The sequence below is a fragment of the Spinacia oleracea genome, chromosome 2, assembly GCF_020520425.1.
Source record: "Spinacia oleracea cultivar Varoflay chromosome 2, BTI_SOV_V1, whole genome shotgun sequence".
NCBI classification, from domain to species: domain Eukaryota; kingdom Viridiplantae; phylum Streptophyta; class Magnoliopsida; order Caryophyllales; family Amaranthaceae; genus Spinacia; species Spinacia oleracea.
The window spans coordinates 104,059,209-104,077,531 of NC_079488.1; the positions used below are offsets into that span (position 1 = coordinate 104,059,209).

At 31.0% G+C, this 18,323-nt stretch overlaps 1 protein-coding gene across 1 annotated transcript; it reads right to left on the minus strand.

Annotated features, from left to right (window-relative positions):
* Positions 1-2,861: 2,861 nt before the first annotated feature.
* Positions 2,862-3,754, minus strand: LOC110788929 (brassinosteroid-responsive RING protein 1-like). The gene has a single exon (XM_021993563.2). It carries the CDS (start codon positions 3,661-3,663, stop codon positions 3,142-3,144), a length of 522 nt encoding a protein of 173 aa, XP_021849255.1. The 5' UTR covers positions 3,664-3,754; the 3' UTR covers positions 2,862-3,141.
* Between the last annotated feature and the right edge of the window lie 14,569 nt (positions 3,755-18,323).

Below are 18,323 nucleotides of genomic sequence, written 5' to 3' on the forward strand. Positions count from 1 at the left end.
ACATGTGGGCTAGTCCTCCCAACAACTTTTACTACCCAATTTTACCAACATATGCACCTTCACTTTCTTTAACGCAAATACGAAGATTATATTATATAATAAACATAGTTTTACAAAATGGCTTTTTGCCAAAAACTTGCCGCCCAACCATTCACTACCATACTTACTTCTTCTAAGAGTTCTTGCCAAAATAATACAAAATATACCAAAAATTTCTCCAATCTAGCACCATTAAACCATTTCTGCAACATCCATGTTGGAGAACAAAGGCCCTGAAATATCCTTTTTTTCAGTGGCGAAACCAGAAATTATACATAGGGGGGCCAAATTTTAACATATAATTTTTATAACAATAAAATAAGAAAACTAAGAATAAAATTGAGGTAGCTAAGAATCAAACATTGTACCTCCTTACACCTCCAATTTTTTTAGGAAAATAACCACTTGAGCTATACTAAACATGTGCTATTATAATGCATATTTAATACTTGAACATATCATTGGGGGGCCATGGCCCCCGCCAGCCACCCCTAATTCCGCCCCTGCTTTTTTCTTAACATTTGACACCGTGGTGGTCACAGTAGCTGGTAGTGTCCCAAACATTATTTGTGTAGTAACCTTCCTTTGTTTTCATTTACCTACCTACTTAGTACTTACACTTCCAATATCCTCACTTTTTTACGAGTAGTAAATTATTTTCAAAAATTAGGGAAAATATGTAAATTCTCTTATATCAACTTGCAATGGATAAATCAAGGTGAACATAAACGTTGCAGCTACTCGAACTAAGCACAAAGTCGTTGAATATAGTTACTAATAAGAGTACAAAGTTGCTTTGTATCCGATATAAATTTATCTACTCGTATCCACACATACTAAGTGGAGTATATAATAAACACGAGGTTGGAGGAGATCGATGAGAATCGAACATAATGCTACATTGTTACGGAGTACTTTATTTTTTAAGTTAGGAGCGAGGTAGGTGGTAACTCTATCATAGAGCCCCTGCTTAATTAACTAATCCGATCCAAATATATGAACTTAATTAATTAATAATAACCAAAATTCATAAAACAAAGAGACAAAAATATTCTTCATCACTTTGAGGTACTTTAGGAGACAATATAAAGGATCTTTTACCAAAATAGCTAATTTGACAATTGTATTTACCAAAATAGCTACTTTTAAATTTTAATTCTCAAACTAGCTACAAATTTGACTTTTAACAAAAAACAATTTACCGGTTTTGGTTTGGGTTTTTTTTTCTATTGTGAACCGATTTGGTTTAAGCTTTTTTTAATAATGAACCGAGTTGGGGTTAATTTTGTTTTGGGTTTGCAGATTTTATATTTTTGGGTTCTTACCGTCATTGCTACTATGGAGCCCTTCCAATTGACTATTGGCATTTCTAAACTTAATGTTTTCACTGAAGATTATAAAAGAAAAATTGACAAGTATGTAAATTTTTTTACAGGTCCCCATTTTCCATGCATATTGGAGACTTAATTTTATTCAACAATACGGAGTACTTAATTTTCTCAATTTTGATTAGTTATGGAATCTATTTCTAGGCTATAGGTTATATAAAATATTCACATTTGCTAATCGTGTTTGGAGTCGGCGAAATGTTATAAAAATTGTTTTAATTCTCTTCTATTTGGGCTGACTTGAATTATGAAAATTGATTCACTGCATTACAAAAAGCTCTTGACTGATCTTGTTCTTGCGAATTAATCTGCTATATGTTGGAAGAACGATAACTCCCTTTGTTTGGGCTAATGCTACTGTCCAAGTTCATTCTAATTTTGTAATGTATTTTTTCCTAAGTATATATAATATACTCGTAAGAGTGTAAGATCTTTACTGTTTCAATGTTCTTTAGTTTGTGATTTAAGTTTTGTGTTGATGTTATGTCGACTATCTAGTATACTTCACAGCTAGTATCAAAACAAATGGTTCATCTAAACAAACTCAAAAATAAACTGGAGTGCTTGCTTGTAGTGGGGGAAAAAAAAACCAAACCGGTACTCTGTAAATGAATAAAAAGTCAAACCGGTTTGAAGATTGTTATTTGTTGCCTCAAAGCCAAAATAGTCATTTTGGTAAATATATTTTAGCTAGTTTGGGAAATAGAATTTTAAAATAGTCATTTTGGTAAATAAAATTATCAAAGTAGCCAATTTGATAAAAGATCCCAATATAAACTTTTTTAATTCATCTTTGGATTTCCGGAGTAATCAATATAAAGTTGTATCTTATATTAGTATAAAGTTTTAATTAAATAATAATTAGGAGGTGGGTAGAACATGAATAATTGTTAATGAAACTTTAAGGTAAAGAGATTTGGTTTATGTTCCTAATTATTAATACTAGTATTGTTTTAGTTGTAAATGTAATTGCAATTACACATGCAGGACCACTCTGATCCACTATTACTACTACTACCTCTTGCCAAAAAATAATTGCTAAATTATGGTGACAAGATCCGATCATATCGCTTGTTATCTAGCTATCTGTGTCAATAACTTTCATATTCTCATTTTTTAAAAAATTTATTTATTTATTTAATTTATTTAATTTGAACCTCTCATGGTCCTAACTTCTATCCACTTTCGATCACCAGGCATTATCATAATATTCCTACATTAATGATTTTTTATTAATTAAGTACAAAAATAGTTTGGTAGTACTCCGTAGATGGTAGGATAAGTTAAATCTTAATTACTCCATAACATTTCAATATCATTATTACATTAAATTATACTCCCTATCCCATGTTTAAATTATTACTCCATATAAGATAAGAAAATCAGGTGAATATATAGAACGTCACATAAAAGACACTTATTTTGCTAATAAAATTGAACAAAAGACGCACAAAAATATAATCCGTGTATCGTATTAAAACTGATTGTTTAGAAGAAAACAACTCCGCATATTAATATCATTTTAAAGTATATACTTAATATTTGTTCAATTATTATTTTTTAATTATAAAAAAACCTCCTAAATTATATCATTAGTGATGTACAGCCTCATCATAATAATCATGTACAGTCGGTAAAATTAAAAAAGTGACAAAATAAAAGAAAATTAAACTACCCTCAATTACCTAAGCTAGTTTGATTAAAAAAAAAAAAATTAAAGAGGAGCAAATTCAGTGTAGTTATAATGATCAACGTACTGAAGAAGATCGGAAGAATCAGCAGCTAATAAGAGGCGTTGATTAAACTGATCAAGCAAATCATGAAGAAGGAACGGCGTACGGCAAAGAGGGCAAGTACGATGATCAAGGTCAATCCAACGGTCAACACAATCCTTGTGAAAAATGTGGTTACAGTTGGATAACCATCTGATCTCTTCTCCATTGCTAAATTCATACAAGCAAACTGCACAGCTTTCTCTGCTCTCTTCTTGCTCCTTTGACACGTGTACCAGTGGGAGGAGTTCCCGGGTTAGGATGGCGGATAACGGCGGAGTGGTGGTTATTCGGGGGGCGGCAGGCGGTGGTTCGATGGTTGCAGGACCCGGTTCGAGGAAGTCGGGCATGCCCATGTAATTGAAAAGGTTAAAGAGGATTTTACGGATGACGGTAAGTAAGGTGAGAGTGTGGATGAAGAGGGTTGGGATGAATACTTCTGTGTATCCAACTGGGAAACCCATGTTTGTGGTTTTTGTGTTTGTGTTTGGGGGGGAGAATAGAAAGCTATGAGTACTCCGTATTATATAAGGAAAGGAGGGTCATGGGTGTGAATATGGGTATAATAGTGAGAAAACACTAGCAATCTAATATGGCATACATGGTAGGCCCTTTTAGCACAACATTGCTTTCGGTATACAAAGTTATACGTGCTGCATATTTAATGGTGCCTTTTAATTTAACAGTATGGGAACATATTTGAGAGTGCAGTAAATAACAAATTCACCAATCTATACTAATATATTAAAAGGTGTTGTGGAAAATGTATATGTGTTACGTAGTACTCTCCTTACGCCACATCATCCACTCACCAAGTATTATGTAATGGACAACAAAAAAATCAATACAATGAGGTTCGAACAACAGACCTCAAGTGTGGATGATAATTCTCAGATTGATGATAAGGGGAGGAGTGTGTTTTCATAATAATTCCATTGTAAGAGTGAATTCATAAGATTTATAGTGTTACGTTAAAACAAAGGACAACGAACTACAATAATTTAATTTCCAAATGTAATGTATAAGGTGTTAGTGCAGGGGGTGTTTTGTCCTTTGGAGGCTCCATTAGAAAAAGAAGGCATCTTAATCTCAAAGTCCAAACTCCAAGTCCTAAGCTAGTGTAGTGGCTGGTGAATCTACTCCATATTCTTAAAAAGGGTCCCTTACAACAAGATAAACAAAAGTGGAGTACCATTCAGTTATTAGTACATTTGCTTTTAGGCTTTAGCAATTCTCAATTTTTTTAAAAAGTAAGAAGAAGGGATTTTACCGAATCATCACCTTTCACAGGTTAATCAGTTCAGTTGCGCAGGTCTATGCTTGAGCCACTCTCAAACATTTCACAGTTGATAAAGCTCAACCCTTTGATATCCAAGTCACAAGTTTCCCACCAACTTATGTTCTAATCGCTCGTTTGTTAATACGGTGTACACTACTACGAACTACTCGATCATGTTTACATAAATAACATCCTTCCTTCTTGTAAAAAAATATAAACAAATCATATATTCAAAAGGACTACTATGTACTTTTTGAATATCATTAACTATGAGAAAAAATATCCTCATTAGTTTTTAGTTGTTGACTCTAGCTTGATGGAGTCGGGTTAATCACCAATGTGTATCAAGGGTCAACAATTGTTCTCAAGAATCAACACAAGTTCTTCCGTCGCATTTTGTCCTCAATCATGCGCACTCGGAAAAATTTCCCAGGAGGTTATCCATCCAAAAACTACTACGAGCCAAGCACGCTTAACTATGGAGTTTCTTAGCATATGGGCTCTCTAAAAGAAAGATACATCTTGTTGTTATGAGTAGTATATTAATTTTCGGCCATTAAACAATCATGAGGGGTATTACATCTTTATTCTTCCAACTTGAGGTGAAATGACCCCTGTTTGGGGGAAATCAATTATGTAGGGTTAATTTTCTGCTCCAAACGGATCTTCATGTCCTCTCCATCTTGCATTCATCAATTCATTGGGCCATCCCTTTGAGTGTTGATAATGGAACATGAACGTCAGCTCTGATACCATGATAAATTCATCGAGCTATACACGAGCACGTATAAGAGGAGAGTATAACCACATATAAGTTCGACAGGTTCCATCTTAAAACCAATTGGTGATAGGTGGATTAACCTATCAATCTTATATGTTAGTCAATCTTATTTCTTCTATGTGGGACAATAAGTCTCAACTCACATGTAGGTCAGTATGCTCAACACTCCCCCTCGCGTAGTCACATTTGAGCCCATATTATTTCTTGAGATTAGATTATGTTTACTACTTTCTCGTTGGGTCTTCTTTGGTCTTTTAACTTGAGGTGAAATTGCCCCTACTTGGGGGAATTGGGGCAATCAATTTTGTTGGGCTTCCTGCTCCAAACGGATCTCTAATACCATGATAAATTCATCGGGTCAAGTTCACACAAAAGAAAAAATTGGCCACATATCTAACGGGTTCTATCCTAAAACCAATTAGTGATAGGTGGATTAACTCACCAATCTTATATGTTAGTCAATCTCCTTTTATTTCTTACATGTGGGACAATTAAGCTATGTTTTGTTCGACTTATTTCAGACAAAGTAACTCCAGTTAAGTTCAGATAATATAAGTTTAGAAAAAATAAGTTTTTATTCCAAACATTTTCATACACAAATAAGTTTATTTCGGACAAAATGAGTTTTTTTTTCCAGATAAAATAAGTTCAGAGAAGTTCAAATAATTTCAGATAATATAAGTTCAGACAACATAAGTCGAACAAAACAAAATAAGTCTCAATTACTCGCATGTGGGTCAGTCTTCTCAACACACAACATCGTGTTCAAATTGAATTAATTGCCTAGTGAGATTTTGACTTGGTGGTTAAGAGTTAAGACTAAGAGCGCGCTTGTGTACGGACTCAGGTTCAAATTGCTCCACCCCAAATATAATTCGTATTGATCTTGTAACTCATTCGGAAAAGAGAAAGAAAAAGAAACAATTGAATTAATTACTATTGGAAAATCAACAACAATCATGATTGAAATTAAAGCAATTGAGACTGATTATTTTCAGTTGCTAACATTAACTATTATTATAATACCAAAAATTTGTGACCAAAATTACCACCTAACAAGTTTCATTACTTATCCTTGACCCTTTAATTATTTTGTGTCGTTGCCCTCTTGTTCACTTATAATTATTCTTTTGAATCAGGATTAACTCTTTGATAAAGAGATAAATGCCACTACCATAATATATACATGATCTGTGATTAGTCAACAAGTGGAATGCTTAATCATCCTCTTTCTTTGTTTAATTATAAGTTGTCATAAATCATAATCAACCATACTACCATTACTACAGTACTACACCTAGCTGCTTGTCATTCACAACACACTGCTCTGTATATGATTTTAACCAACTAAACTACTTTTAATTAAGCTTTACACTATATACAGTACTCCCTCCGTTTCTTTTTGTTCTTTAAGTTTGTCTTTTTGGGTGTCTTAAAATGTTCTTTACATTTTCTTTTATATTATCACATAAATGCTTTAATATTATATCAAAATTTGTGTTAAATGATTATTTTATCCAATTAAATTTATTGGGTCATCTAATCTCTCGCACTTTTCTATTGGGACATTAAACTCATTTTTCAATATTAAAATTTTGACAAGAGTGAAAACATTATAAATAAATGTAATTTTCCTTATTTAAATAAAAAAATAGAGAAATTTTAATGTACATTATTAGTCATTTATAAAGAAAAAAAATGAAATAGATGGAGTATGTTTTTATATACCGGCCAATAACAATCAATATTTGATCTTCTAAAGCCAAATGATATGCCTATATGGGACCCTTTTGGGATCGTTATTCTACGTTTTCCATATTTTCACACGTGCATTTGTTTATTTGTTTTTTAAATAGTACTTCCTCCGTTTCGCAAAGGATGTATCATTTCTATTTGCACGCATGTCAACACGCTTTTTTGAACATTAATATCTCTAAATGCATATAACACTACAAGAAGATGTATCTTTAACGACAACATATTTACGACGGGTCAAAAACCCCGTCGCAAAAGCCTTTTGCGACGGGGCTAACAACCAAACAAGGACGGGAATAACCGTCGCAAATGTCTTTTACGACGGGATTCCTATTTACGACGGCCCCCTTTTATGATGGGTTCGCGACAGGAAATCCCGTCGTTAATCAACGATTATTGGCATTTCGCGACGGGATTTCCCGTCGTTAATAGTACAATTTCTTGTAGTGTAAGTAAAAATTATAAAAATTTTATATTTGGAATCCTTGCATTAATACGAATTTAACAAGATCTCGCTTGACTATGTTTTTTCTTACACAACAGTGAAAAAATGATTGTCAAGGTTGATTGATGAATAGTGCGCAAATGAGAAACGATACATCTATTGTGAAACGGAGGAAGTAGGAAACTTAAACTCTGGAAGGAAGCTAGAAAATAGAAAAAGAAAAATCTGCATAGCTAGTTTGTAACAAGTAACAAATGTGAACCCTTAGTAGACTTTGGATGTTGCGGCCAAAGAGTAAACACTTTTAGAAATGTCTCTATTTTATACGTGTGCAAGCTCTGTTAAAATTAATGTTATGTTTTTGTGAAAGCTAAGTAGTATCGAAACCATGAATGTATTTTGCAAGCAACCTTTGTTCATGTTGCATGACTTTAGTATTTAAACTACCTTATATGTTGGGTTTTCCTAGAGGGACATGGAACACGGTCTTATGTCCCTAGGACATAGCGCGCCATTGCACCTTTTGGATCATAACTTGTGTATCTTGTGTTAGTGCGGTCAAACAAGTCATCGGGTCGGGTCCGGGTCGTGTCATCTTGGGTCTCGAATCATGATCAAGTCGGGTTGCGTCGGGTCACTTTATCACTCGGGTGCAGGTCGGGTTCTGTCGAGTTGGTTTTTAATCGATCGGTCATGTCGGGTTTTTTCCTACTTCGGGTACAAGTCGGGTTCGGGTCGAGTCATGTTCTGGTCGGGTTCAATTTCGGGTTAGGGTCTTATGTAGTCGGGTTTGAATCGGTTAATCTCGGATTTGGGGTCAAGTTCGAATCGGATAATTTTTTGGTCGGTTAAAATTCAGGTCGGATTCACTCTTATAAGATCGAGTCAATATCTGATTTAGTATTGCCGGTATCGAATCGGGTTCAGATCATTATTCAGTCGGGTCAGTTCGGTCTAACTTACATCAAGTAATTAGCCGTGTTTCTTATTATCTATGGAGTACTATATTCATGCTTTCAACTAATTACATAGTGTAATTAGGCTCGTAATTTACATAACGTTTCGAGAGATAATTTTTTTATATCTTTGGGGAACATGCGTTCCAACAACTAGTTATCATAAAAACATACAAGAAATAAATCAATGTTGTATTACCAAACATTTAGTTAATTTTACAATTGTATGTAGAAGCATATATATGTGTGCGACTTTTTAAAAAGAATCTATCTAATCTATATATATAAATAAAGGAACTCATTTGCTGAATTATTAAAGCGTCACGTAGAAAGTCTAATGGATTTTGGCCAATGAAAAATAAGATTTCTTATTTACTTTGAATTAAAAGAGTTAGGTGCTACGTAGATAAATAATTAGGTGTCACGTATGTATTTTAATTAATTAATTAATTAATTAATAATATATACTCCCTCCGTTCCATAATGTTCCTCACTTTTTCATTATGTGCGGTCTCCTATGCACTACTTTGACCATTATTAATTTTAATTTTGTATTAGTAAAAATTATAAAAAATTTATTTTTAGAAAATTTATATTGAAAACGAATTCAATGATATTCCACAAGTTAACATTTATACTCTTAATCATACTATTAATTACGGTCAAAGTTTTTAAACTTTGACCATATGAATAGTAAACATGAGGAACATTATGGAACAGAGGGAGTACAACTTCATCCAAAATCAAATACTCTAATAATCAAAAAATAAATCTAAAATAAAATTCAATCCATAAACAAACACCAACGCGTAGGATATCTAATGGTATTGACCAATGGAAAATACGATATCAAAATTATTTTTGAATTAATAAAGTCAAGTGACACGTAGATAAATAATTAGATGCCACATACTCCCTCTGTTCCATAATGTTCCTCATGTTTACTATTCATATGGTCAAAGTTTAAAAACTTTGACCGTAATTAATAGTATGATTAAGAGTATAAATATTAACTTGTGGGATACATTGGATTCGTTTCAATATAAATTTTCTAAATATCAACTTTTTATAATTTTTACTAATACAAAATTAAAATTATTAACGGTCAGAGTAGTGCACTGGAGACCGCAAAAAATGGAACAGCGAGGAACATTATGGAACTGAGGGAGTATATATTTTTATTAATTAATTACTAATACTATGTAGATACAACTCCATTCAAAATCAAACACTCTAATAATTAAAAAAATAAATCTAAAATGAAATTCAATCCAAAATCAAATACTAATATAATCTAATATATAAAATATAACAGTTGGTATATACAAGAGTTTTATTGTAACTTAACAATTTAATAGAATTCGTGCATCGCATGGGCAAAAATAAGACTTTTAATTTGTTTTAAAATTAAAAAATGTTCATGTATGACACCTAGATATTTTAATATATTATATAATTAAATAGGTCATATTTGATGAGATATTAGAGCGCCACATAAAGAAATCTAATGGTTTAAAATAATACAAAATAAGATTTCTAATTTATTTTAGAATTAAATAATGTGTTTGCCACATAGATTTTTTAATTAATTAATTACTAATATATACAACTCCATCCATAATCAAATATTCTAATAACTAAAATAAAAAATATCTAAAATAAAAGTCAATTCAAAATTAAACACCAATCTCATTATTTTAAAAAAAACATTGACCTTCATATTTACTAAAAAAAAATAAAAAAAATAGAAGACTTTTTAGAAATTGTCCAATCAAAAATTAAAAAAATAAATGTGTGGCCCAGATATTTTAATTAATCAATTAATTCCTAATATATACAAATTCATCCAAAATCAAACACTCTAACAATTATAAAAAAAAATTGAAAAATAAAAGTCAATCCAATATCAAAAACTAATCAATTTTTTTTTTTTTTTTAAAAAAAAAACACATTAGTCTTCATATTTACATAAAAAAGATAGGAGACTTTTAGAACTGTCCAATCAAAAATCAAAATTCAATTAATTTCAAATCAAAGTTATAAAAAGATAACAATAAGTTTGGTATAATTAAATTAATCTTAAATAATGAAAAAGATATTAATTTGTATTTCCAACCTCATAATGTTCAATTACTCTATTTTATCTTTTTTTAATTTGTACTAATCGAGACCGTTTTAGTTGAAATAAATTGTATTGATAATTATTTTTCAATTTTAACCAATTGTTTTATTGGTTTATTCCCAAATTCGAAAGTTTTTTTAGTCTAAATAAGTTTGGGATATAGCATAACAAAGTGTAAATTTTATTATTTAAACGTTCATAATAAGTTTATTTCACTTACCCACTTCGATTTCTTAGTTTGTTCCCTAAGTTTTGTGTATTATGTTAATTGAGTAATTTGGGAAAAAACATAAAAATATAACGAAAACTCATGCATATACAAAAAAATTAATGGGAACATATGCACTACCTGAAACACCACCTAAAACATAAGTATAAAATAATTAACAATAAAAAAATAAAACGAAATTCGTGCATAACACGGGATTCAAAAATATAGTATACATAAATGAGAGTTCTTTCAAGAGCATTTAGAGTGTTCACCTAGGATTATACTGCCACAAAATCAATATTAGTTTTATTTTAAATTATATAAAAGATAAAAATAATTTAGGATAAAATATTAAATCCTAAGATAAATATTGAGTAATAACAAAAAAATCATCTAGAAACAAAAATTTCTGTATATGATACTCCGTATATGATATCTCATTGGCTATGTGCGTAGATCTATTTGGGAGACACAAACTTAATACGGAGTAGTGTATTATAGCTTTGCGATGGTTTTTGTTATTCTATCATCATTCAATTTTTTGTACGAAGTATATATATTTTTAATTGGGGTAAAAACTTTAATGCAGTTTTATATTATTCCTTCCTTAGAAGTTAGAACTTTAATTTAGAAACTTGTAAAACGTATCAACACTGTCGTACGAAAAAAAACGAAGGAAGTAATTTGTTATACCGCCTATTACGCATCACGAAAGGATGCAACCAAAGAGTGTGGTCTCATCGGATCAAATCATATGATGATACCTATACTTGTTATATTTGATGGTTGTTAGAGACTTAGAGACTAGCCTAGTAGGGTTGATCCCTTAAATTGAAAATTTTGTAGAGGAAATTTACTTCTCCAAAAAAATACTAATTGAGCATTTAAATTTTCTAAGGAGTACTAGATTGTCTATTTTTTTTACTTTTTCTTTTGTTAAATTGCGTTAAGATTCGTCACTGGAACAACGGTACGATGAGAATCGTCAACTTAATAATTGATGTAAACCTCACGTAGTCACGTACAATCAGAAGCTATGGATGGATGCCTATTGGCCTAGTTAAGAATTGAGAAGTCAGTTGCAAAATTGCGATGTAGAAACTAGAAAGGTCAAATCAAAGAAAGCATCTTCAACGTAAATAGAACGAGTTGGTGCAAATTTATTTGCTTTTAATGTACGTTGCCCGGCCCATTGCTTTTGTTTCTGATGCCGGTGGATTATTGCCTTATTGGTGGCTTGTGACATTCTATGCAAGTGTGTTACTTTTGATTATGATAGGATTGGAATCAATATTCATAAAATAATTCGATTATTGGTAAAAATGTAAAATCAGTCTCAACAACCTTAATTATATTTGAAGTGAAACGGGATGAAACTTAAACTTATTTGGACTGAACCTTAGAACTTATTGAAACGGATTGAACTTGATTGACTTTATAGAACATGACCAGACTTGAACTTACTAGACCTGATCATACCCGATTTCAAGAGAGTTGATTTGAGATATATAGTTAATTTATATGACCTAATTAGAACTTGTTGACATGATAAGACCGGATTGCAACTTATCCCAATTATTTGAAACTTATATTTTTTTTAAGGTGAAGGAAACGTACCTATAATGGCACAAATGATCTACATCACCTATTATGGATAAATGGCGTCGATGGTTAGAAATTCACGAGTTTGAAATATTTTGTACTACGAATATTTTATTATTTGTTGTTATCATGTGTTCCTATGTTAACTTTTTTTTAAGGATGTAAAATTATTTTTATGAGTGATCTTTATACAAGATGGTGACTTTAAAAAGGATATAAACTTACCTACACTTAAGTATGAATACCTAATTTATTCGATTATCATATTACAAACTTGACCAAAAGCTAAGGATAAAAAAGTGAAAATATGAACCATAATTAGAAAGACAATACACCAATCATAAATTCACAATTCCACAAGTGGAGTTAGTTCTACATATATACATCAGGTAAACATTAAGACATTAGGTTGTGATGCGCAATGGGTATGGGTCCCATCCAACTCAAAATAAACAAAAACAAAAGCAAGATTACTAGCAAGGTGCGGAAACTAAGGAGGCCCATACAAATTTTCAAGAGAAAAACCACATTAAATCATATGATCAAATGAACATAAAGAAAAAGAAACAAAAAATGGGCAATAGGGAGACAAGATAAGGTAAGACAATCAAAGTGAAAATGGCTTGTATTGCTTAAATGCATGCATACCCCTGTTCTAAAGTGTCAAGTTCATTACCATGGATCGGGTAGACTTAAAAAGAATTCCGACATACGTTATACATCTTTTATCTTACCTACTTAAAAAAAAGTAAAAAAAAAAAAACAAAGAAAATGGGTAATAGGGAGATAAGATAAGCTAAGGACTGACAATGTGAAAAATGGCTTGCATTTAGTTAAATGCATGCATCTATACAATATTTAAATGGCTTATTTTCATGTTACATTAAAAAAAATATTTTTTTTTGACAAGAAAAGAAAATCAGGCGGACAACATCGTCATTTCAAATAAATTAGAATTACTTAATGAATCCAGAAAAAGAAAAATATGAACAAAAAATACAATGAAATATACTCTAGTCTCGCACTACCCAGTTTCAACTTTCAAGTAAATTGTCATATAAACTATAAAGGGAGACAATTAACCGAACTGTAAAAGATAGATTCTCCGTTCTCACAATCAAAGCCAACAAGCTAGTAAAAGACAGCCTAAACTAAATCGGATCTAAAAAAGAAAAGAAAAATAAAGGTTCAACCTACCTAAAAATATACAAAATTTACAACATTTACAAACCTAAAATTTACAACATAGTAAAAATTGTATGAAAATGAAGTATCGAGCTTTTTAACCTATGGTTATATATTGTGGTGGGTGGGAAAATAGAGGAGCGGCATATGGTATAGTAGAAGGGTGGGGGGTGGGTGGGCCGTGGGGGCTGTGTGTGTTAATGTTATGCCCTATTCCAAGTGCCTGGTCAAGCCAAGACATCGATGGGCATATTGCCTCCTCCCGCCTTCTTCTAACATGTGGATCCTTGTTGGTTGTTTGAATTTATTTTGGAGATATATGATATGGGTCTTTGTCATTATATGTATTGTCATTAGTTAAATGTTTGTATTTGTGGAGGTGTAAATAGCTGGCTATCCCTGAGAGGTCAGGACAACACGATATGGACATAATCAGAAGTTGTAGAGAGAGATTTAAAACTGATACGATTGTACTACCTTTGTTTTTTAAAGTGAATTATTAACATGTATTTTGAAATTTGTTCTGAAGTTAAATATTGATCATATGTTTTCACCAATAAATTAATTAAAGCATTATCTTGAGTAATTTACTGATCTTATTAGGCTCTTCTTAATAGTTGCCAATCCCTAATACACCAAGACAATAAAATAATACGTATTCGATCCGAAGTTGTAGGCCAAAGGATATGAAAGGCCAAAATGTTAGATAACTATACTCGGTTCTAAGCAATATATATTTAGGATTCAATGGAGTACTAACATGTTGTTAGTGATAAAAGTTAATGTATAGGTTGAAATGGAGTCAAAGATAGAAGTATGGAAATAATTGTATATATTTAGATTTGAATTGAATGTAGATTTACCAACATACGTTTTGTAATGTTTGATCCCCTTGTACATGATGATCCATGAATCAAGGGCATCACGAATTCAGGAGATATGATCAATAAATGTGTTTGGATATGCATCATGTGCAATTGTGCATCATTTAGATCACGTACCCGATCGATAGTTGTTTATGGTCAAACAATATGCTACTTGGTTTGATTCATAGTCACTCATTCATTCTTAATATCTACTACAGTTATATCATTATATTATTGTTAAAGTTGTACAATAATGGAGAATTGTTTAAATGACTTGCCTTCCGAAATGTTTAATGACAACATCTCAACATCTTTATTTTTTTATATTAACATATGGTTCCTCCCTTTTAAAATATTTGCAACGGTTTATCTTTTCAGTTATTTACATAATCTACTTTATTTATTTTTGATGATTAGGAAAAACATATTCATGTAAAATCTTATTACATTCGTCTTAAGGTATATTTTGCGAAAATCAAATTTATTCATAATTTTTACTGACTGACAATTAAAAATATCAGTTATTCTAATTATACATTGACAAGCATGAAAAACAAAGTGTTACAATTAAAAAGAAACGGAGGAAGTATTATAAACTAAAACTACCGTAATGAGATTACGGTAATAGCTAAGTAATAAACGAAGCTTATTTCAACAACCACAAAGATGTTTTAACTAAAATTAATTTACACGCATGCCCTTTCCTATAATAGCTATAATAGATATTACCAATAATCGAGTTACGTTAATGGCCCTCCAATTGAAACTAACATTAGTTTATCCTATGTTTTATTGTTCTGCTCACCTTATTTCCACAGAAAAATTAGTTCAGTTAAATTCAAATAAGTTCATGAAAAATAAGGGTTCGCTAAGTAAATTTATAACTAAAAAATATTCTAATAAGTTTAGTTAAGTTATGATAAGATAAATTAAGAGGAAGAAAAAAAGTGGAAATCAAGGAATATAAGGCATCCTTAGTCATTAACATACTTTTTCCAGTTAAAAAACAGTAGTTTCCATTTCTTCGTCCGGTTACTTTCCTCCTGCTTCTTACTTTGTCTTTCAAGCTCCAATCCATTGGTTAATTGCCAAGGGATCAGGGGCGGAATTAGGGGGGTTGGCGGGGGCCATGGTCCCCCATGATATGTTCAAGTATTAAATATGCACTATAAAAGCACATGTCTTGTATAGCTCAAGTGGTTATTTTCCTTAAAAATTGGAGGTCAAGGAGGTACAAGGTTCAATTCTTAGCTCCCTCAATTTTATACTTAGTTAAATTTGGTCCCCCTATGTATAATTTATGGTTCCGCCACTGCAAGGGATCATCTTAGTATATTGGAATGAATCAGAGCAATCTCCAAAGCGATGCCAACATCTGAGGACCAACATAAGAAGTAATTATGTTCTAATCACTTTATTCTTATTGCTCTCGTATTACTTATTCTTTTTAAAATTAGACCAGACCAGAAAAATCGAATAAGACTAGAAAAAACAAAAGGCACTAGAAAAAAATATTCAGATCAAACTAGCACAAAAAAGAAAAGAAAAAAAGCACTCAAAAAACATTGACATTATACTAGAAAAATCCATACCAGATCAAATCATGAAAAAACAAGTCAGGACAGACAAAAAACTAGAGAAATCAAAGCAAATCAGATGAAGATAACAAAGCCTAAATAGTAAATAATGCTCATCTTATTACTTGACCTAGTAATAGTAATCTATGTTGTAAAAGCTTGAACGTTTTTATTAGGTATGACCGTATGATGTTGATAACCCTATGTCAAAATAATAAGTAGTACTCAGTAGTTGTAATCTTGATTAAATTAAGATACAAATGAAACGCATGGTCCAATGATGTAAACCTCTCACCATTTAACATCCATTAAAATGGAAAAATAACACTGTTTAGTCTTTAATCTTTATCTGTTTGTACACTGCATTTCATGTGATTTTACTGTTCTACCAACAAAATTGTTCTTTCTTTGATGGCTTACTAGTTACTATACATTTCCCATCATTGTTCATTTTCTTTTGTTCCTTAATTGAATAGTTGATGCCCATGTTCTTCTATAGTTTAGGGATCTCAAACTGGTATTAAGATTATTACATAAATATGTCATTTACTCGAACAGGAGTATGTTTGAATATGTGGGTGATTTTTGTATCGACAAATATGTAGTGAAATAAACTCTATAAGTTTTATATTCTCCATGTCCCAATTTAATTGTCATATTTTTCATTTATGTCCATTTCAATTTTATTGTTACATTTTCTTTTATAGCATGGATCAACTACTATTTTATTATCTATCTCTTTCTATTATTCAAAATTATGACCCCACACACTCTTACTTTCAATTTAAAAAATTATTCCACTACACCCACTTTTCTATCTACTCCGTATTACATTATACTAAAACAGACACCATGAGTGACACATGTCACCTCTGATAAAAAAATTTACCGCCAAAAATTTTCTTTTTTCAACTCATTAATTTATTTCAATTAACTTTTATAGAAAGATTCACTATTTTGACTAAAATTTTACCATTCCTTGTTTATTTTATTTGATCTTCAATACATTTTATTTCTAAAAAATAATATTTGTAAATTCTAAAATATGTTAAAAAATATATCATGACTTTATTAATCTTTTGAAAATATACAAGCTATATCGTTTGTACCCCATACTACTATTTTTTAATTATTCTTTTATTACTCGAATATTTAACCAAAAAAATGGTAAAATATTTTTTTTAATATCCGTGCGTGCACGGGATCTAACCTAGTTAAACTACTAGTTGAGTGCACGTGCTTTGCAAGCAAACAAAATAATAAATATTTTTTGAGTAATATTGATGTTATTTTCACAAAAGCGATGTACTTAAATATTTTAGGAAAAAGAAACTAATTAAAAGAAAATGAACATCCCTCATATGAATTATTTATGAGATTAATCAAAACTTGACGATCAAGTACTCGATTCGTATATGATCTTTACGTACAATAAAGCTGTAAAACTTCTCGAAAGCTTGAACTACATTCTACATTGTGTTGCTTAATGCTAAAGCTCCGAGTGAACCTGAAATAGGCCTATTCACAGTGAATCGATTAATTTTAATTTTATTAACCGGTGACTCCATCAGTTTTGACAACTATACACGATGAATCCACTCCTTATTTAAATACCCCTTAACTATAACAGAGCATTCAATAATTAGTTAATATTAAAATTATGCGTATATATTCGTGTATGATGTAATTCTATGCCAAACAAGCAAAAATAATGCAAAAATTTATTAATCTGAAAATATTTTTGACGTATGGAATAATATAAATCGATCATACACTCTTGATTCTTGAAGTTTTGATAATCATACTCTTACTTCATAACTAATTTTTTTTAATATGGTTAAAAGTAATATAAATTTGGCCATATACTTATTATAAGTTTTTTGGGAAAATGAGTGTCATAGAGAACCTTAGTACGTCAATGCTATATGGATTTGTCCAATAGGCATCCAAACAAAGCTAAGCATGTCATTACATTGACGAGGAGCAACATTGGAAAAAATTACGCAAACGAGGGGTGAGTATTTGGCTTTTTTAAGTATTCGTAATAGAGAAAACATAAAATATACAAGTGTTTATATTACAAAAAAGGAAATTTATCAATGAGTTGTAAGGTCATGGCAATACGGAAAATAATAAACAAACTAAGGGGAATAATAGGAAAAAGAATGATGCAAAACTTAAGACGGAGTTGGGCCTTTTTTTTACTAAGTAGAGGATAATGGATAAACCTACAATAACTTATCACATAAAACTTTGTGAAAATCTTAATGCACAAATTGGAATAAAGGGAGTATGAATAAAAAATAAAAAATACTCCGTACTATATATTATGTATCTCTATTGTC

What these genes read in the sequence shown, in the direction of transcription:
- LOC110788929 (XM_021993563.2), bottom strand. Translation starts at nt 3,663, where the DNA reads ATGGGTTTCCCAGTTGGATACACAGAAGTATTCATCCCAACCCTCTTC.